General features: G+C 41.9%; 1 protein-coding gene and 1 non-coding gene across 3 annotated transcripts; both read left to right on the forward strand.

The window, feature by feature from the left end:
• Positions 1-4,148: 4,148 nt before the first annotated feature.
• On the forward strand, positions 4,149-20,367 carry LOC101742132 (uncharacterized). Of its 2 annotated transcripts, none has more exons than XM_004933329.4 (3): positions 4,149-5,189; positions 6,752-6,888; positions 19,994-20,367. In XM_004933329.4, the coding sequence occupies exons 1-3, from the start codon at positions 4,363-4,365 to the stop codon at positions 20,167-20,169; spliced, it is 1,140 nt and encodes a 379-aa protein (XP_004933386.1). In that variant the 5' UTR covers positions 4,149-4,362; the 3' UTR covers positions 20,170-20,367. The 2 variants fall into 2 exon arrangements, with proteins under 2 accessions (XP_004933386.1, XP_012552034.1); XM_012696580.4 differs by having other exon boundaries at positions 4,171-5,189; positions 6,752-6,903.
• On the forward strand, positions 13,760-13,868 carry Mir3359 (microRNA mir-3359). The gene has a single exon (NR_107637.1). It is a non-coding gene; the product is annotated as a microRNA mir-3359 (primary transcript).
• Positions 20,368-21,890: the final 1,523 nt, after the last annotated feature.

Consider the following 21,890-nt stretch of genomic DNA (forward strand, 5'->3'; position numbering starts at 1 on the left):
AGACATCTACGACGTAAATGCGCCACCCACCTCGAGATATAAGTTCTAAGGTCTCGAGTATAGTTATAACGGCTGCCCCACCCTTCAAACCGAAACGCATTACTGCTTCACGGCAGAAATAAGCAGGGTGGTGGTACCTATAATGGTTGCTATAGGTATGGGTGTTATAGGTATTATAATTAATTACACGGGTCAACACCAAATTTGACTTTGATTGCAAAGCATAAACTTTCGATATTTTAGATCGTAATTAGATGAAAAAAAATACATGTTTGCTTTTGAACTTTAATAAATTGACCACGTCATAGGAAACAAAATGCATCAGCATCGTGTTTATACTTTCGTGACATTTTAAGTTTTTCTGGGCTTGTACAAAACACCTAATCGTTGTTTATGACTCGAGTGCCATCTAGTGGCACTGTGTAAACGTAAGCACCCCACTCTCATAGCGCGGTTTTTTTGAAAGTATGAAAATTAATTAAAATTTATAAAAATAATTGAGAAATGAGTACTATTACTATAACTATCACAAAAACAAACTTTATACCAAAAAACGGTATTTTATTTTCGTTTTTGTGAGTAATTAACCGGAAGAACCTAAGTATAAACGTTAGGACAAAGAACGAACATTTTAACTGACTATTTTTAAATATATACAAACAGCTGATGTGCGCTATGACAGCACATTAGGACTCAAAAATGATACTTATTAGCCGGCGCCATACTCATCATCTACCATAAGTTAGACGTCTGCTTTTAATTAAATGTCAGGGGAGGCCAAGCCACAATTCGAAATGGACAATTTATTAACATCATAACCAATTACAGCAGAAGGGTGAGGGTATCAAACAATTTCATTAAGCACAAACCAAGAATTTCTTGTTAACAACGATAGCTGCATTCGTAAAGGAAGAAACGAAGCATAACTCATTCGATTAAACGGTGTGCTTACGGTGAGCCTGCGGGCAGTTAAGTAATTGTAATAACGCCCAAGGACCACTTTAAAAAACCTTTAATTCATACAGAAGCTAAATAACAAGGTATCCACATAAAATGGTTTTAGAGATTCTTTGGAGGCGACGAAGCAGATCTTGGTAACGCATAGAAAGTGTTAATCCCATTTTAATATGACTAATTGTCACATTAATTGGCTCTGAGTTAGTGCGAAGGCGTTTTGGTGGGTGTTGAAAGTGCATCCTTATTGACTTTTGTAGAGGAACAGTTGACGAAGATGAATAAGCATAATATTCCACAAAATTATCCTCATTTAATAATGTTAGATTTTTATTGAGTACGAAAACTGAACGCCTAAGCTATTTTTGGGAACTTACTTAGCTTAAAAGCGCATTTTTTTACGTTTAATGCTTAACAAAAGAACCGATTAATCTCTACATGAAGCAAACAATATAAATTCATAAAAAGTGAAAAATTACGTTTAAGTAAGTATATTTGACATTAATTTTTGGTTTTTCATTGAAATAGTTGATTGTTTTGCAGGCTGTGATACAAACAAACGCTTTTTATCAGTGCAAATGTAACGCTATCATTTACTTTGCGTATTTCAGAGATAATTAAATTTGAGAAGAAAAGTGAAAACTGGTTATTCTAATTTTAACCAAACTTTTGAGAATTACTCTTACAAACAATAAGAAAATTAATTAATTTAGTAAATTTTCATAATCAAATTAACGAAACTACTCGACATTCGCATTACAATAGAGAGTTGTTATTTTAATTCAATCCGTTTATGATTATCATTCAAATTATCATTTAAATCAACCTTTTTCGATTTACTAAATCGTATAGCATGGAACGACGCGATGGTATATCACTGTAACAATAAACCCAATTAAATATATAAGTTTCATTTCCGTGATATAGTTTCTATTAAAAAAAAAAAAAACAAAAAAAAAACAACCAAATGACTTTTGAGCGTGACATAACATAGTCTCACATCCGATATTCAATACGTGGAACGGATGACGAATTTTATCTTCACACGTATCATTATGTGTGGATGTATGTGTGTGTATGTATTTATATTTTTTTTTCTCAATTTCTTATAGAGTGCTCGCCGACAATGATCGCCTGTCGATTAACATGCAGCTATTAGTCGTTAATGCCAAGATCACGGCAGGGGGCGGCAATACGTACGAACCGACGCATCGGTACCCGCGCGAGTTCAGCCATGACAGCGTTTAATATTACATCAATGGTTTCGCTGGCGGTTAACACAATAATTTCGAATTAAGAAATTATAATACCGAAAACACCTTTATTAAGTGTTAATGTTCTTATTAAAGAATCGATAAGACTGTTTGTAGAGCTGCGCTTTTTAACCAACTTCAAAAAAAGAGGGAGTTTTCAATTCTACTATCAGAACTTTTTTTTTTTTAGATGAACCGAATTTATAGTTTTTCATTTGATGTAGGTGCCGGTGCCAGGTGTCACGGTGCTCTCTGCACCACCCTTGGATGACTGGTAGAGAATGCCTAAGGCATTAAGACCGCTTCTGTACTTTTGTCCATAAAGCAATAAATAACTACTCATTAATTTATTGGCACCAACCGCACAATACCTTGCAAGTAACACAAACACCAATCTCAAAGTAAAGGCTACCAATTACATTTAGTGCAATTTTTTTTTTTTGCTTAAATTGGTGGACGATCTCACAGCCCACCACTTAACACCCGGTGTTAAGTAATGCGTTTCGGTTTTAAGGGTGGGGCAGCCGTTGTAACTATACTGAGACCTTAGAACTCATCTCAAGGTGGTGGCGCATTTTACATTATAGATGTCTACGGACTCTAGTAACTACTTAGCACCAGGTGGGCTGTGAGATCGTCCACTCATCTAAGCAATAAAAAAAAATTAACGTTTACAGCAACTTTTGCAAATTATCCTAATTGTTAAAACTCTTTAAATTTATACAAGGTGAAGGTTCTCAGTTCAGTATGTAGGTATTTTATTATTGTGCTCTAAAAATACTTTTTAGTAGGTAAACGAGACTTACTCTTTTTCATAGTTGTAGCTCGGACGGAAATTATTATTATAGTTTCAAGACGATCCTGAAAAAAAAAACCCGGGAACGTTGCAATACTTACTCGTTCACAAGGAGTTAAATATTGAAGGGTTAAAGTCAAGTATAAATATATCTACAAGAACGCTAGGACAATATTATACACATAACTAATAGGTTTAAGAAAACCCCATAAATACACAATCTCTATTCAACAACGAATGCTATTTTTTGCTAGTTTTATTAATATTTCGTTACATAGTTTAACTTCACAAAAGAACAATATTGTATGGTACTATTGACATCTGGTGCTGAGTAGAAACAAAGATGTAGCGTAGCTGTTTATAATCAGTTATATAGATGGCGTTGTGTGCTACAGTTTTTTCAACACGTTACGGAGTTAAACTCTTCACTCTTGAACTTGAAGGTACAATTGGAAATTTTTATCTTCTAACGTGCTACTGCTTTTATTAAATATTTTCAATGGCTCCTGTCAACGTGGAATCGAATTTTATTCTGCAGAAGAGAACTCTTCATACAATTTTTAACATGCATCCGAGATCATTGTGGAATATGCATATTAATTTTTTGAGCTTTTCAATACATTTTATAGATATGAGGAGGTGAATTCCCCAGGATTATTCATTTGCACAACGCAAAAACTAGGAACAAGCCTTCATTTACTGAGAGAACGAATAGGTATGTAAAATTTATCTTTTATCGTTTTTAATGACGTTTAAAATTGTATATACCTATTAATCCAAAAAGTCTCCTGTTTGGAACGCGAGGAACGAAGTTGTGTGAATTGTATTATTTTGTCTATTTAGTGTTTCTTCAGGTTTAAATAATAATATGTAACAACGGTGGTTTATTAACTGTTTAGAATCTGTGAAAGTGCACAATTTTGGAAAATGAAATAAAGCCGCTGGACGTAGCTTTTCGGGATCCTCCAAAAAGTCCGCTGAAACAGACTTAGTAAATGACCACCATTTTACTGAGATTATATTTCATCCCATATCAACTCCTATTATTTCATTTCATTTCGCTCTATATTAACATGTTTCGTATAAATAAGAATACATTTAAATTAAAATAAAACATGACTTAAAGGTCTTAGTTGCCAGATCATAAAATCCTTTAAAATTATATTACCTATGTTGTTGACAATTTTGTTACCTACGATGTTACCTTTGTTTCCAAGCCAGTAAAATTTATTAAAAAAAACAAAAAGTTACAATGTTACGAAATTATTCTGCATTTCAACATGATTATGTTTAATTTCATTATAAATATGATGGACCCTATTCGTGTAACTGATAATTCTTTTTAAATTTTATTTACCTATGATTTTTAACCGTAATTACAACAAACGAATAAAAATGAATTCTATGAGGATACCGTTGCGAAAACATCCCCTAAATTATTTAAAAGCGATTCACAACGTACTGAAGATTCAAAAAAACGCACCTGTATGTCTCTTTACCACAAGTGTTGATGTCGTTGATTCATTATCTTCACAAATTGTGCAAAGAACCAAAGAGAAAAATACGGTAAACATCCAAAATCATATGGTTGAAAATGGTTCTAAATCCACCAATCCTCCCATGACAGATGAAGAACGAGATAATTTAATAAAAGAATTAATGTCAAAAAACAGAAACAGACAGTTGGAAACTCTTGTAAGAGAAATGAAAAATAAAAGACAGTTCATGAATGAGGAAACTCTAAAAAAGTTGTTCAAGCATTATAGTTTAGATGGGAAACCAGAGATGATAATAATACTCCAGAAGTATTGTGCAAATGTAGATCCTAATCTATATCAAAGAAATGTGGAATTTCTTCATTATTTAGCCAAAGCTCACTGCTTCAAAGGAAACTCAGAACGCGGTTTATCAATATTGACCCACTGTTACAGAAAGTATGAAGGATATAGAAGTTTTTACCGACTTATATTCAGAGAGTTAATACAAGATTCAGTATTGAATCGTTCTGAGGCCTCACTAATTGTATTTAAAAAGTATGTCTTAGACTTCAGTGAACAATGGAGCGATCATTATCCATTAATATGCTTTTGGTATATTTGTTGGTCCAGTAATTGGTTTTCAGATCAGATGCTTTCAAATGAATTACTTGAAACATCTGAGGCTTTACAGGATATTATCAGAGACAAGTAAGTGTATTTTATAACTTTTTGTCAATAACAAATAATAATTTACATTAATGGGTGCTTTTTTAATAATAAAAATAGTTATCGCACGGTTGAACTATTGATACTTACAATGGAGAAATGTATCAGTTATTTTGCTCATCAGAAATTAAGAGTGGATCAGTACACACTGGCACCTTAAAGCCACAATAATAATAGAACAATTACTACTCTACTTTTAATTTAAATGTTCAATGAGAGAAATAAAAAGGTAATAGTATCCCAAAATATTCAGGCTCCCACTATAAACTGTAAAAATAGTTTTAATTTTGTTATGACTCATTATGTCACGGGGACAAATCACTCGTGAAAACCAAAGAAGGTACTTTATATAGAGAATAACATCCTATATTTAAGTTTTGAACTGTAGCATCTAAATCGTTTGTGTCTCAGTATTTTGAGGTATGAAATACCACTATTTAGAGCTTGCTGTGGTCGATAGAGACAATTTCAGTTTGTCAAAGAACAATTATTACCATTTAATAAGAAATTCAACCTCTATTAACCAAGTGAATTATAGTTATATACAAAAATAACACAATTGGCATCTAACATGAAATTTATTATTTGGTGCATAATAGTAAATTAGGAGATTTTAAGTATCATACAAGATCAAACCTGTGTATATAGATTAAAAATTCAATTTTGTACGATTACACATATGAGTTGGACCTTTTTTTTATTGCCCATGTAGGCAGACAAGCATACGGCCCACCTTATGGGGAGTGGTTACTGTCGCCCATAGACTTCAGCAATCCCAGGGGCAGAGCGAAGCCGCTGCCTACCAAGCTGAACTTATGAGTGAAGATTTTTCCAAGGCATACTATAGTATAATGGGACAATGACATACTACCAGTAGATTGTGTTCTCTTAACTTAACTAATTAATTGCTTTAATAAGGGCCAATGTCACTCATCGACAAAAAAATATATATATTGATGCACTATGTTATAAAAGCACTCTGAAAACAGCATGGAGTGGAGTTTATTTCAAAGTCAGTTGGTACTGGTCTGTTGGTCACTTGATGAGCCATCATTAGGTCATAGAAATGAATACTGTTTTAATGATTGTGTAATGAGATGATAATAAGAGTTAGCAAAATAATAATTTACAATGGTGTGCCATGTGCATCCTGAGAAAGCAAGTCAAAGAAGAGTTTTGCCAATTAAGAATAATATGCTCTCCTACATACCTTTTCTTTTACCCTTTTATGCCACTTAGCTTGAAAAGGTTGTAAAAACTAAATAAGTGATGTTTTTATTTTATTTCACATAAGTAAATGAATATAATATTTTGTAAATAAATCATCAAATATTTAATTGAGTTGAAATTTTGGAGGGTTTTTGTTTGGCACGGCAGGGAAAGTTTTTGTCATAGTACCACTATAGTACAATGCCATGAGTAGTTTTTACAAATCGATGCTACATTTAATTACAGCACAGTTTGACTTAAGTTTCCCAAGCTAACAATAATCAATCTTTCATTCATAAGCCCTGTTGTCTGAAGACTTTGTTGTATATTTCCAGGGCTATGGCGTTCAGCATTACTGTATTGAATAACGATTACAATGAAGATGCTGTTCTAAGACTCCTACAAAATCTATTGAAACATAAAATGATGGAAGAGTATTCGAAAGTATTACAAGTGCTTTTCAATTATAAATGTAAGTATAATATAAGTAAGTATTACCATCAATAATAAAAATTTCAAGAGTGTTTTTTACTTTGTGAAGAGGTCATACGCCAAATAAGTGCCTCCCCCTACAATCGATTGCTCATTGCTGAGAATTGTGATGCACCTGGCAAATAAGTGAATTTACTGTTAACATAGCTTTTATTTTTAATAAACCATATCTCCTATGTAATTTCACATTTTGAATTAAATTAAATGCTTCTAAACAGGGTTTAAAAAATGCCTACGGTACTACTTAAATACACTAAGTAATTTCTACATGGGGTCCTCAAGTGAATTGAGTTTCCAATATTTTCGTAGCATATTATATAAACAGGTCAGTCGTTTATTGACACAACTCAGTATTTTCTTGCGAAACGAATATACTTCGATGCCGTATCTCCCTAGACACTAACTTTTACCTCAAGCAACTCTTCCTCCCAAATCCCTCGCAAATCCCTATCAGGGTCCCAGATAGATAACCGATCAGTTCCCTAGTTAGCTAAAGCACATTTAACATAACCTTCACATAAGGCTCAGCCCCGTTTGTCTACATATTAGGAGTTTTTTTTTTTTTCGAGCCTATGGTCAATCCTCCGACCAGGTCCCCGCACCTAGGGGGCCCGTATGTGGGACTTGACGATCTGCAGGTGTTAGGAGCAGACCGCGGGCCCAAGGATGTTTTTAGGGCTCTACCGCACTAAACGACACCCCTGCCCTCTTACACCAGACATCCGGGATCAAAACCCGGTAAGTGTATGCACCAGACGTGTTATCCTTTAGGCTACGACGACTTCAAGTCCGAGCCTGTAGGGTCGGAAAACGATATACCGCCGACCGGGTTGCTCTTCCTCAGTATGTTCGGCGACGATAACGCGGACCGCGTAGCATGCCGCAGCCGCCAACGCATCGTCCTATCCTTCTAGTGCCAGCGCGCTAGAGTGGCGGTAGCGTGCGGCGCAGTCTCAACTACCTCAGGTCGCCCCGTGACTATCACCGGGAGGAGACTGCCTTTTTTTTTTTTTTTATTTTTTTTTTTTTTTTTTTTTTTTTTATTTTTTTTTTATGATTGAAAGTTTACTGGTGGCCCGAAGGCCTTTCCAGTTTCACCAGGACAGGTGGGCGAACAAAGGCTCAGCCAAGAGGGGTGGGATTTGCTAACAACTGCCCGAGCGCCTCCGAAGGAGACCTAACAACTCAAGAGCAATTGTTTCGCGAATGAATCTACTACCGGATCGGAATCGCGACCCGCTGAGAAGATACGGCGAGAAACTCAGCGGGCTAATGCATGGGTTAGGTTGCACGTCGACCTCTTTGTCGAGTTCGACGAGTACGGTTACCGGGGTCCCTAAGCCTGCCCCTAGTATTAGAGCTGAAGGCATCTAATGCAAAGGTTATTGGATCTGATGGATCCGTAAGGACGTGTCTAGGGCGTCGACGGTGACTGGCTCCTGCATGATCAGGATTCGGGGAGTAGTCAGCGGCGGCAACGATAAGGCGATTATCATGACGCATAGCCTTATCGAAGTATCGTTCCGACGCTGACTTCATGTATTTCCGAATTGATTCGAGGCCCAGGTCGTCGTGTAGGTCAACGTTCCTCACGAACCACGGAGCCCCGACAGCTAACCTGCAAAAGCGGGATTGTAGGGATTGGAGGGTGTCTATGTGTGTGCGGGCCGCGTGAGCGAACACCACACTCGCGTAAGTCATGACGGGCCTTATGCAAGTTTTGTAAAGTGTCACCTTGATCCGAAGGGACATTTTACTCCGCTTACAGATCATGGGGTAGAGTCTACCGAGAATAAACGCGGCACGGTCACGGACTGATTTTATATGCGGGCGGAATGTCATCGATGCATCCAGGGTAACGCCCAGGTACTTGACCTTCCTGGCCCAGGGTATGGGTTGTCTAAAGAGAGTAATCGGGGGTGTGAGATTCCTCCTCCTAATCCGGGAGGAAATCCGTGTGGAGCTTCCCCTCTGAAATAGCACCGCAGTACTTTTCGCTGGGTTGATGTCTATGCGCCATTTTCGGAACCACTGTCCTAGGGCTAGGGCTGCGCTCTGAAGCTTCTTCGCGATTAGCGACTTATTTCTACTAGAATAGTAAACAGTCGTGTCGTCGGCGAATAAAGCTAAATGGGTCGGCGGCGACCGGGGAATATCGTTGACGAATAAGCTAAATAGGAGGGGTGAGAGGACAGAGCCTTGCGGGACTCCAGCTGTGAGAGGTCGTGGGGAGGAGCGGGTTCCCTCGACTCGATATCGAAAAGAGCGGTTCGACAAGAAGTCCCGTATGATGAGCACGAGACTATCCGGCACGCCCATGTTGAATGGTTTGAAAATCAAACCATTGTGCCAGACTTTGTCGAACGCTTTTGCGACGTCGAAGAAGAGAGCTCCCGTGTATAACGGTTTTGGTCGATTAAGCCCCACAAGAATGTGCTCCGTGAGGCGGTGCACCTGTTGAACGCATGAGTGATTTGTACGGAATCCGAATTGTTCATCGATAAGAATGCCCTTGGATGAGACGAAGTCTCTGAGGCGTTTGTAGAGCAGACGCTCATACAGTTTGCCTAGAGACATGAGGAGGCTAATCGGGCGGTAGCTCGTCGGATGATTTTTTGGTTTACCGGGTTTATGTATGCCGATAACGTCCGCTTCTTTCCACACCGCGGGAAAGATACAGTTCGCCATAGCGGCATTGAAAATAGATGCCAACATCACGATGAGTTGGACGGGTAGAAGTTTAATAACGCGGTTGGATATACCGTCGGAACCGGGAGCCTTGCGAGGACGTAGGTCTTTGATCAAGTCTTTAACTTCCATCGGGGTGACGGGTGGTAACGCATCCGATGGTGGCAAGGAGGCTCTGCGTTCTACCTCACTGTCTACTAATTCTACATGAACAGGGTCCACGGATTGAGTGCTGGGCGTGCACTGGGTTTGCAATGTATCGGCCAGCAGCTCTGCTTTTTCGTCATCATCGAACGCCGCGAGTCGGCCTGAGGGGCCTACGAGGGGGGGCATAGTTACTACCGTATCCGATTTGAGAGTACGAGCTAAGCGGTAGTAGGACCTTTGGGAGGGCGCGAGTCCTTCTAAGAAATCAGACCATCTGGCATCTCGGACTTCGGCGATGCGAGACTTTACGTCGCGTTGTAGGGCACGCATTCGAATACGATTTTCCGCGGTAGGATACCTGTCGTAGGCGCGTATCGAGGCGTTCTTAGCTCTAAGGAGTTCCCTAATATCGTCGGACAATTTGAAGCGGTGAAGGAAGTCCTCCGCTACAACTTGTTTCGATGACCTATCTAATGTCGAGGTGATGTGTGACGTTAAGATGTCTATGGCTTCAGCGGTATCCTGAGGAGACGGGATAGAGTCCGGGTTAAACGGGAGCGATGGCGGATCAGATTCAGCCAGGCTGATGCCCAGCGTGTGCCAATCCACCACAGTCCTCGTGACGGGAACGGAATCGGGAGCGCGACCGAGCTTCATAACGACGGGACGGTGGTCTGAATCTAACTCTGAAACTACTTCGATCGAGTGTAAGCGCAGAGTTACGTTTTTTAATAACGCTATGTCGAGTATATCCGGGCGATGCGCGATATTTAGCGGGTAGTGAGTCGGGGTTAGCGGAGCGACGATATCGAAGGCGAGATCATCGACTAACGCGTCAAGCCGCCTGCCATTCGGGGTTGTGGTGTGTGAGTTCCACCTGATGTGTTTACAATTTAGGTCGCCCGCCAGAATGACAGAGCTCCCCATACCGAGCAGCGCCTCGATATCACTGCTTAGAACGATCTTATCCGGTGGAAGATAAACGGACGCGATAACGATCGGCGCGTGTCCCGTCAGTGAGATTCGGCACACTGATGCTTCGATATTAGCAAGCGCGGGAGGATCGAGCGGGACGCAATGCAGGGCTCTTCTATAGTAAATGACGGTACCACCACCACGGGCAGAGAGCCTGTCGTTCCTGACCATGTTATAGTTCGCGATTTTAGGGTCACGGCGCGCGGGCTTAAGTAGGGTCTCCTGCACTAAAAAGATATCAATTTGGTGGTCACGCAAAAAGTCAGAAACCTGATCACGTTGATTTGCGAGACCGTAAGCGTTAAAAAATCCTATCGTTACGGATAGGGGCTTTATTCTACTTATATACGCCATTGATTACCGGCGGAGTGAGGGGAGGACGTACGTATTTAATGACGCGTATACGTCGGCGTATTCCTGCACAACGGCGATAAAGTGTTGTGCAGTGGAGGCAGCGCGAATGGCGTCGCCCAAAGCGTTAACGCGCTCAAAGTTGATCGACTGAAAGAAGTCGATCGCTAAAGCGAGATTGTCGGACGCGGTCGGAGGGCAAGTCGCGGGAGAGGGACGAGTCGCGGGGGCGGGACGAATCGCGGAGGAGGGGGTTGTAGCCGTGTTCGTGTACGGCAGCGGTTTTGCCCAGGCCGAGACACTGGGCACCGCCGCCGGAACGAACGCTGGCTTAGCCTGCGACGCAGAGGGTGCCGAGGCTTTGATGTCTGGGCCGGAAGCTCGGAGGCGGTTTTGGCGGGCGACGCGGCGATTTATTTTAGGGGCTCGGGGGCAACCACGGTAATTCGCGGGGTGACCCTGTGTTCGACACAGGACGCAGCTAGGCGGTTCCGTCGCGGTTTTTTGGTCGCGAGCGCAGAGGGCCGTGGCGTGATCGCCCAAACACTTAACACATCGGGGGCGCGCGTGACAGTTACGGGAAGAGTGCCCGTACAATTGACAGTTATGGCACTGGCTAGGAGTGCCTTTTTTATGGGGGGCTTCGACAGCGATACCAGAGAGCCTACAGACGGTCTGTGTGTTAAAGATTTTCTTACCCTCGGGGGTAGGCTGGAGAGCGACTAGAACCATATTATATGGCTCCCTACCGCGACCGGTGTGCATACGGTGCACAGAATTCACTGGTAGGCCTTGTTCTAACAGGTCGGCTTTTACGAGCTCTACATCTAACTCTTTAGGGATTCCGCGTATTACAACGCGGAGTTCGCGCTCCTCCTGGAGCGTATACGTATGGAAACTTATACGCTCCTTACGGAGGTAAGAAGAGAGGGCCCTATGGTCGTCGGGTGTTTGAACCTTAATTTGAATGCCGTTCGCGAGGTTACGGGCATTCGTGAAATTTATATTTTTGGCCTTAAGGGCCAGGCAAACTCGATCCCAAGCTGCCTTCTCCTGAAGGATAACCGGGGGAGGGGTCTGGGTTTTATTTTGTGCCACCGGACGCGGCGACGGAGTGGCACGGGCTGGGGGCGCAACGGGAGTCTGAGGGCGGGGGCGCGACGCGTTCACGGCTTTGCTAATTTTAGCGGCCGCGGGAGCTCGAGACTCCGCGGCACGCTTCTTACCCTTCTGTACCAGGGTGAATCCATCCGTCGATGAGGCGGGGGCGAGGTCGACCTCCATGTCCGAGTCAGAGTCGGAGCACGAGGAGGCGGGTGCAGGCGACCTACGAGCAAGTGTAGGTGTTTTAGAGGGCGCGACGGAGGCCGCGGATGATCGCTCAGCTGAAACGATGGTCACGGCGGACGACGCAGCAGCTTTTCTCGTCAGTATAGGCGACACGGGAGCGGCAGGCACGACAGAGGCTGCGGTGCTCAATGCAGAAGCTCTGCACGCAGGTACAGGCGACGCAGGAGCAGCGAGCGCGGCGGAGTCCTCGAGAGGGCTCGCAGTGTGATTGGCCTTGAAGGCCAAAAACTCCGAGGCGAGCTGTGGGTGGCGAAGTCGGAGGAATTCCGCGAATACAGCGTCCATGATCGCTGAGTACCCAGGTGGGGCGGCCCCGGGTCTTGAAAACACTCGCCTTGCGGCGAGGCCCCAACTTCTCGGACCTGAGCGGTTCTATTGAACACAGGTGGCAATGCGGCGCGATTACTACAGGACAAAGAAAAAGCACAACAAAACAGAAATTACGAAAAGAAACAAAACAAATAAATACTTGCAGGAAACCACTTTGTCGGCAGATGTACCACGAACACAGAAACAACAAAAGGAAACAAAACAAATAAAAACTTCCAGAAAGAGCACTTAGTCGGCAGATGTACCACAAACACAGGCCGCGCGAACAATGGCCGGGCTAACAAAAGCCGGGCGAACAAAGACCGGGCGATCGAGTGGACGATGAGCACGTCCGCACGTGACGGGTGCCTCTATCGGAATGAGGAGACTGCCTATTCACAGGAGCCGGAGTTGGACGAACGCTCTCCTTCGAGTCCCGGCCCAGCGGCGGCGGCACGGCGCCTAAAAGAAAGAAGAGCTCTCCCTCTCCCTTTCCGCCGCCACCTTTAGCGAGATGCTGGACTCGCAGAAGTCGAGCATCTCCTGCCAGGACTCGTCACTGCCGAGTATCGCGGCCACGACGTTCAGTGACAAGTCCAGTCCTATTTTTGCAACGTCGACGCGGCGCTGCTCCGCGAAAGTGGGGCAGTACGCGAGCATGTGCTCCGCTGCCGCTGCAGTGGTGGCACTTCGGCGTCAGCTCCCTCTGCGCGACGAGGTGCAGGTAGCAACCGAAACAATCGTGTCCCGTGAGCATCTGCGTCGCTCAAAAGGTGAGACGTCCTCGGTCGCGATTTACCCAATCCGAGAGACCCGGAGGATCGCCTCGACTGTCCGTCGCTTGCAGACGGGGTCCACCGGGCCGTGAGACCACGCTGAGAGTAAAGCTTCCCCGCTCGCACTTCGACCGTGCCGGGACGCGGCTTCACCTGGAGCGGAGATCGCATCACCACGCGTAATCCGTAGCGAGCGCCTCCGCTTCCAGGTCCCAGGGAGACGTCCCTTCGAGCATGTACGCCGCCTCGAACGAGACAGTGCGGTATCCGTGAACCGCCCTGACCGCAATGGCGCGCTGCGGATGTCGCAACGATGAGACGTTGTCGCGGGTCAGGGCGTGGCACCAAATGGGACCCCCGTACAGCGCCATCGACCGTACCACCCCCGTGTAGAGGCGGCGCACTACCGCGTCGGGCCCACCAACGTTCGGCAACGGTGAGCACGGAAACTCCAACGACCGTCCAGTACGAGACCGAGCTACCGCAACCCAGTCGCATCGATCTCTACGCGGACGCCTTCGATCACGAGGTAGGCCCTCTGAGGCGACCCCTCTCCGGGCCTCGTGAAACAACCTCACATTAGGTGAAGGTAGCGTAATCTCTCGAGGTTACCAGCAATATATAAGCAAAACAAATATAAAAGTTAATCTATGTAAAGACCTCCATTTAACGAAATAAGTGTTGGATGTTAATTAGAAAACACTTAACAAGGTACGATGCGATTATGTAAGGATTTATTTAAATTGTTTACCTTTATTTTACTCTTACTGTTTCCGTGCTCGAATTTTGACTTCTTGTATCAAATGCTCTGGTCCAGCTCTGTAAAAGTCTAGGTATAACATTGATGTTATAGAATTAAGTGGTTTGCGTTGAGGAATATGTCGGGAATATACCATATTGAATACAAAAATCGCCTTTTACTTTGTCGCTAAAGTAATCGTATCTAGATTACAACAAACATAATGTAATTTGGCTTTAATGTTACAGCAACCAAATTTCGTGTTTTTTTCAACAGCGAAGCGATTCACGTCCGATGCAGATAATTTTTCACGAGTCTGAAACGTATATCAATATATAATAGTAATGTACGGCAGACAAGGGTGCTGGCTATCAGATTGGGTGTGGGTATCGTTGTCCGTGGACAATACAATGGAGTAAAGCCGAGCTGCGGTTTACCGTTCGAACTCTCAAACCGAAGCTTGAAGACGAACCTGTCGTGGGGCTTAGGAAACACCATAATAGGAAGTTCATTCCGGAGTCAAAAGTCACTGCAGATCGTCATCAGTGGCTCAAAGCTGTAGGAATGAACTATGTTCCGGTGGTGCGACAGAAAAGAAGAGAATAAGCGAGGATAGAAAATGGGGGGCTCATTTCCAACTAGATTTATGCGAACTTATTGTATCATTGCGTATCGTGTCTTTTTTCCCTCGAAAGATTAGTCAAAGAAATTTATTTGAAATGTCAGAGCGATTTACCGGCTATCGATCCTACTCCACAACACAATCAATCTAAAATAAAATCAATCGGAAAATAAACAAAATTGATATAAGTAAGAAAGGAACAACAAAACACTGGGTTTTTTTTACTCTTATTAACATAATTTATGCACCGTACCATCGACCCAGGTACTGAAATAAATTTTGTGTTCGTATTTACGAGTATTATGATACCAAACAAGATGGCTAAAGCCTGCGAATCTTTATTTTCCTTTTTAGAGTCGATATCGAATAAATTATTGTGTTACCAACAACGGCATCTTAAATTATGTACCTTACCCAAGAGCTAGCAACAAAAAAAAACACGTTAAAACATATTAAAACGCTACAAACAAATTATATAAGATTTTTTTAGTTTGTATGTATGTATATTCCATAAAAGGCATGCTTCGAACCAGTAGCGGATTTGCAGTCTGCCGCCCTAGGCCCCAAGCCATCGGCCGCCCCTTTCTCAGCATCCACCATATTTCATAATGAAATTACTTTATTGCCAACTTTTACCTAAATAGATTTAGATTTTTGGGAAAAAAAATTAGCTTTATATCGCAAGAATATGGTACATAAGTTGTTACAACTACCTAGTTATTTGCTCTAACATAATCTGCCAACTTGGCATACTTGGTTATGATAACTTTTACACGAGTGTTATCAACTTTCAACACTTAATTGCGAGTTAAATATTTCAATAACTAATTAAACACAATTAATTTGTACGGAGCTACTTGTTATGTTTGTTGTATACTACTTTGTATGTAGCTTGCAACACTGGCATTTCGAGTCGCACTGGGGCGTCATCGGGCGCTATCGGAATTCCCGAACGCGCAGGTGTCACCTGACGTTAGTCAACAAGATTCGCACGCCGATTTAAGTATCACATAAAATCGTAATTTGAGTAAAATTAGTATTACTATCGTCTAGTGCCTAGCGTCGTCTTCTCCTTTTTGTTAATATTTTAATATTGTACACATACACCTAAAACATTATAAGTACTTCTTTATGAAATAGTGTGTTTGCCCACGCATAAAAATCCGTGGGCATAAAAGCCCACGGATCACCTCTAACTGGTTGGATGGGTCCATATACAGCACAGAACTATTCTAAGACTTGAAGTCGAAGTAGTACTTTTTTCCCTGCCTGAGCTGATAGCCTTGAGAGGCTATGTCATCGTAACTTTACTATAAGTAGGTGAGCTTACGGGGCTCAAACCTGACGACATTGCTTACACTAACCCTAGCAAGAGCAGTGCTTCGCAGAATCTACCGGATTGGAAAAGTAGCCCACTGAGAATATCCGGCTAAAAACTCAGTAGCCTGTGTCTGTGAGCTAATTTACTCGCCGAGCCCTTCGTCGCAAACGATGGGTTCGACGAGAACGATGACCGGTGCTTGGGGTACTAACCAATAATTGGATTATAGCAGACACACTCGATCCTCGGCTTCAAATGGCTGCGTCGTGCGTCTAACTGCCGTTGCGTTAGATTGCGGGCTTCCGAAATATGAACCTAAAACGTGCAATACAATAAATTAAAACAACAAATATTTATGTTTGGTCGAGTAACTATAGCTCAGTGGTTGATTGCCCTCTCGGCTTCGAGCGTATCTTCTTACACTCTGTATTTGTTTAATTCGTGTCGATCATACGCACACAAGTCGGACAACGTTTATCTAGCCAATGACTTATGACAGTTGGCGGTTATCGAAATGTGCCCGATACGAATTGTGAGTTCCTAGTTCTCGCGCTGCGATAATTTCGAGAACTGGAGCCAAAGCCGCTCGTTATAGTTTTAAAACTTAATATGAAGTTCTGTAGTATATGGGAAGACCAGTATGCGACTCACTTGGTTACCGGAGTCCTTAGATATCACAGCGTAACTGATGTCATCCACCTTAAGTGATCATTTTTGCTGCTTTCTAAAATAGACGAGCAATCATTCCACTTAATGGTCCAAATGCTTAAAGCCATGGCACAGCCAACGAGGATCCTTACATACTTCGTTTGAACTCTAGGCACATTGTGAGGGGAGCTCATTCCAGAGCCGTTTGATACGTGACAAAAAATATGTCCGAAACCACACTCGATGACCGAAGTGGTTCCGATTCCGATTGGTAGCTTAACTAAGCTTTTTTTTTTATTGCTTCGATGAGTGGAAGAGCTCACTGCCCACCTGGTGTTAAGTGGTTACTGGAGCCCATGGACATTTACAACGTAAATGCGCCATCCACCTTGAGATATAAGTTCTAAAATCTCAGTATAGTTACAACGGCTGCCCCACCTTTCAAAACGAAACGCATTACTGCTTCACGGTAGAAATAGGCAAGGCGGCGGTACCTACCTGCGCGGACTCAAGAGATCCTACGACCAGTAAAAATGAAATGACGGAATTACCTCAAACCATTATACGATGCAGTGCAGCCCTACATCCGGCTCTCTCTTCGAAGCTACTAAGCAGGCGCACCAAGATTCGGATATACAAGACTATAGTCAGACTGATCTTATTATATGGATGCGAAGCATGGACGCTTACATAGAAAGAAGAGACAAAACTTCTCGTGCCGGAGCGAAAGGTACTGAGCAAATACTAGGACCAGTTCAGAAAGATGACGGTTCTTGCCCCGTCCGGAAAAACAAGGATGTGGAGAGTGTTTTTGGTGAGCTAAATATTCTGGGGGAGATGAAGGCACGGAGGCTCGGATGGCTCGGGCATGTAGTGCATGTAGAGTAGGATCGGGCTGTAAGACGGGTGTACGCGGGTGTATCGAAGAGACGCCGCCCCGTAGGGAGGCCCAAGTACCGCTGGTCTGACGCTGTGGAAGGAAATTTATGTGAGCTCCAAGTGTCGCACTGGTAAGGTGTTGCGCAGCGCCTCGATGAATGGCAAAGTTTATTGTCGGAGGCCAAGATCCACTTCGGGGTCATAGCGCCAACGCAGTAGTAGTAGGATTATTCAGAGCATTTCCAATGAAATATACGGTACACTACACAACAGTTCTGAAGTGTCTTCATTGAAATTCGACAATCCGAACAGCGTTGTTCTGTACGAAACCATTACAACTGGGTGCGTCTTCAATGCTCATTCGACAATCCGAACAACGCTGTTCTGTATGAAGTCATTACGACTGGATCCGTCTTCAATGCGCCCAACACGCATATGTGTGTCTTCGATGGGTTGAATTCCAATATATTCAATTCGTCCCAAACACAGATACAGATCCAGAGTTTATGATTCTGCTTAGTTTTGTGGTGATAAAAAAACGTGGTTTTATTTGTGAAATCGTACTCACCCCCACGTCATTTCGGATCCTCTCGATCCACTAACAGTGCTCTTAGATATCTCGAGTTCAGATCGAATTTTCAATTGTAATTGAAAACAGGGAGCGATGGTGGTATGTCCTACCTGATGCTATTTGCCTTCACGATTTTTACCATCGATACGAACGTACTGTTCTTTTCCATTAGGCTCAACGGAACATATACTATAAGTATCTTAATCAATATTGAAATAGTACAGAGTAATAATACAGTGAACTGAGTTTCATTCTTCAAACTTCTTCAAACGAGGCTTGCGGAGAGTACTTAATTGTAGGCAGCGGCTTAGCTGTGCCCCTGGCATTGGTGACGTCCATGAATGACGGTGACCATCAGGTGGGCGTATGCTCTTCTGCCTACAATGGCAATAAAAAAAAAGTTTATTAAGCATAATAATAGATAACGAATACTTAATTTGTTTAGTTGTGACCTCATGAGCTCACCTCTTTATTATTACAAATTCATAAAATTAGCGTTGTGTTGCCATACTGTACATTAAGCGAATTTAGAATTTTATGAATACCCGTGTCTTGTGAATATTCGAAGAAAGTATTCTTTACCGCGTGAGTATTTGTGAAAGTAATTTAGATTGTGTGTGTTCGGTCTTGAACTTATGATTTTCTCACACGACAGACAATGATGCTATCTTATGAGCTAAATAAATAAAATAATAGTAATTTAAGACAATATACAACAGTATAATGATACAACAGAAATACTCGTACAATGCAATATATAAACGATATAACAATAATTTAAGATAAAACGCAATACCCTAAAAAGTAATTTATTGCGTTGGACGTTTAAACATGGTATTTTTTGCGTATCCTGGCAACCGTTATCATCTCGTTTTTTACTATCGCACCGCCCGACACCGGAGTAGAGTTCATCCATACTACCTGGAGCCACTGCGTTCATCCACAGTGCGTTTCCAGAGATCTTTTTTACCACGTACCATCCGGCTTTGGAATGAGCTCCCCTCCACGGTGTTTCCCGAACGCTATGACATGCCCTTCTTCAAACGAGGCTTCTGGAGAGTATTAAGTGGTAGGTAGCGGCATGACTAAGCCCCTGGCATTGCCGACGTCGATGGGCGACGGTAACCACTCACTCTTAGGTGGGCCGCATGCTCGTCTGCCTACAAGAGCAATAAATAAATAAAAACCAATGCTCCGAGGCCTCAAAAACGTATTATTGACGCATGGCACATTCTTCAAAGCGAAATGACTGTAATAACTTAACGCTAGTAATTCGTAGTGATCGTAATAACTGATGTAGGAAATTAGTTAAAATAGTTTAAGTTTACAACACCACCATTTTAGAGAATGGAATCTTTAAATATAGAATTCTTTTGTTTTTGAAGATAAGAACCGTTTTTGCATTATTGATAACTTATATATCTTCTTAACCTTCGCCCCTCGTATCATCACATTTTTATGTTATTCAATGAATTAAATGAAAATACAGGATATTATTAAAATAGTTATCAAAAGGGCAATCTGTATGTTCAAAGCCAATAATTGCCACAGTAACATCTCAGATCGCAGTACACTCAACTGAGCTAAGACAGATCACTAAAATGTTTGAGCTTCGCCCTAGCCGTTATCATTTATCTCGGAGTTCTAAAGGGCCGAATGTTTTTTTTTAATTTATCGAGTTTTAGGAGAATTATTTTGTTTTGTTTCAGTGAAAAATCGAGACGTGCGCGGTTGTACCGAAATCGTTCGTAATTGTCAAAGTTTAGGTATATCTCTGTCGTCCGATCAACAAGGTAGATATATCACGTTGCTTATAAATGGCAGCGAAGATAAACCAGAAAAATTTATTCCAGATAAAACGAAACTATTTAAATTTAAATTTTAGTTTCCTAATCAGTGCTATTTGTTTAAAATAATATGTATTTATGTATATAAGCGGTAATGTTATTGGTACCGTAAGGTCACGTAAAAAAAGTGATGTTTTTAAAAAAAAATGTAAATAATGAATGTTTTTATTAAAAATAGTGGTGATAAGTTGACGCCAATCGTTGTATTTAAATGTAAATAAAAATTGTTCATAAAATCTGATGTTGTTTTTTATCTATATATTAATACGTGAAGCAAAAACTTTGTATCCATTTTTACGAAAATTGCGCGGACGGAGGTGTATGAAATTTTCCACACTTATAGAGAAGAAGTGCACAATGCTAATGTTTTTTTTTAAATAATGCATAAAAGATACATTAAATCAATAAAGAAAACATTACACACACTACATCCCATGTATTTGACGCACACACGCATACATACCTACTATTTACTGTCAAACTTTTATTCTTTACGTCTGTGGTCAAATTGAGAATAGATTAAATATTGTTTGTCTTTATTAATATTTTTTTATAGTGTAGCCTTGGTGAAATTTGTGATTATAGAAGTATAAAATACAATCATAATAGTGTACAAACTTACAATTCCAATTAATTATAGTCGAATTTCGACTACCGTGGGACCTCTAGTTTATTTTTAATGTACTTTTCTTTGGTTAAGCGGTTAGTGACCCGGTGTACTTACTTAATCCACAGATTCGAGTCCGATTCGACGACATTTTTGTGTAGTTGTTGTAACTAACATATTGTATATCCGGCACTCATAATGCAGTATTATGAGTGCCGGATATATAATGCGTAATTACTGGTAGTAGGACCTCTAATGAGTCCGCGCGGGTAGGTACCATCACCCTGCCTATTTTTGCCGCGAAGCAGCAATGCGTTTCGGTTTGAAGGGTGGGGCAGCCGTTGTAACTATACTTGAGACTTTAGAACTTATATCTCAAGGTGGGTGGCGTATTTACGTTGTAGATGTCTATGGGCTCCAGTAACCACTTAACACCAGGTGGGCTGTGAGCTCGTCCACCCATCTAAGCAATAAAAATAAATAAAAGTATGTGTAACATGCAGCCAGGGTAGGAATTATCAGTGGCATCTGAATGGAATTCATGACGAGACTATTTTTAGCAGATTTATCAAACTTGAGTCTGATTGGCTTTTATAATCGTATTTATAAGTATGATTTTATTATTTATATATTGTATTTACGTGAGAGAGAAAGAGAGGGAGAGTATAGTATAATGTACACAAAAACACGATTAACATTGAAGATCAACCGACAGGTAGGTACACCAAATTATGCATATTCTGAAAAAAGGATCATGGGCAGTTTAAATTCTTCAAGCTTTGGATCACGATGCCTTAAAACAAAAGATTTACTATTATTATTGCTGTCGATGGGCCATTGGACCCACTAAATTTCTCGCCATATCTTCTCAGTGGGTTGTGATTCTGATCCGGTGGTAGATTTAGCGAAACACTGCTCTTGCTAGGACTATTTTTAGCAGTCTCTCAGACAGCCTAGTGCTCACCGATCCATCCCAGCGTAGTTGGAATAGCCCCTCAAACTATCAGCAAATAGGGAAAAATAGATGTTCTGACGAGGAAGGCTTTTCTAATGCCAAGTGGTTAAAGGAACTAAAGAGTAGCCAAATGCTTCCATCAGTAATGAGATATGAGTGATACCACACAACAGTTGCGGCAATCTTAACAATACCAT

The sequence above is a fragment of the Bombyx mori genome, chromosome 19 (assembly GCF_030269925.1).
Source record: "Bombyx mori chromosome 19, ASM3026992v2".
Classification (NCBI taxonomy): domain Eukaryota; kingdom Metazoa; phylum Arthropoda; class Insecta; order Lepidoptera; family Bombycidae; genus Bombyx; species Bombyx mori.

Coding starts and splice junctions, on each gene's coding strand:
- LOC101742132 (XM_012696580.4), top strand. CDS start 4,363: ATGATTTTTAACCGTAATTACAACAAACGAATAAAAATGAATTCTATG. Junction 5,190..6,751: donor CAGGATATTATCAGAGACAA/GTAAGTGTATTT, acceptor GTATATTTCCAG/GGCTATGGCGTTCAGCATTA. Junction 6,904..19,993: donor TAAATGTAAGTATAATATAA/GTAAGTATTACC, acceptor GTTTTGTTTCAG/TGAAAAATCGAGACGTGCGC.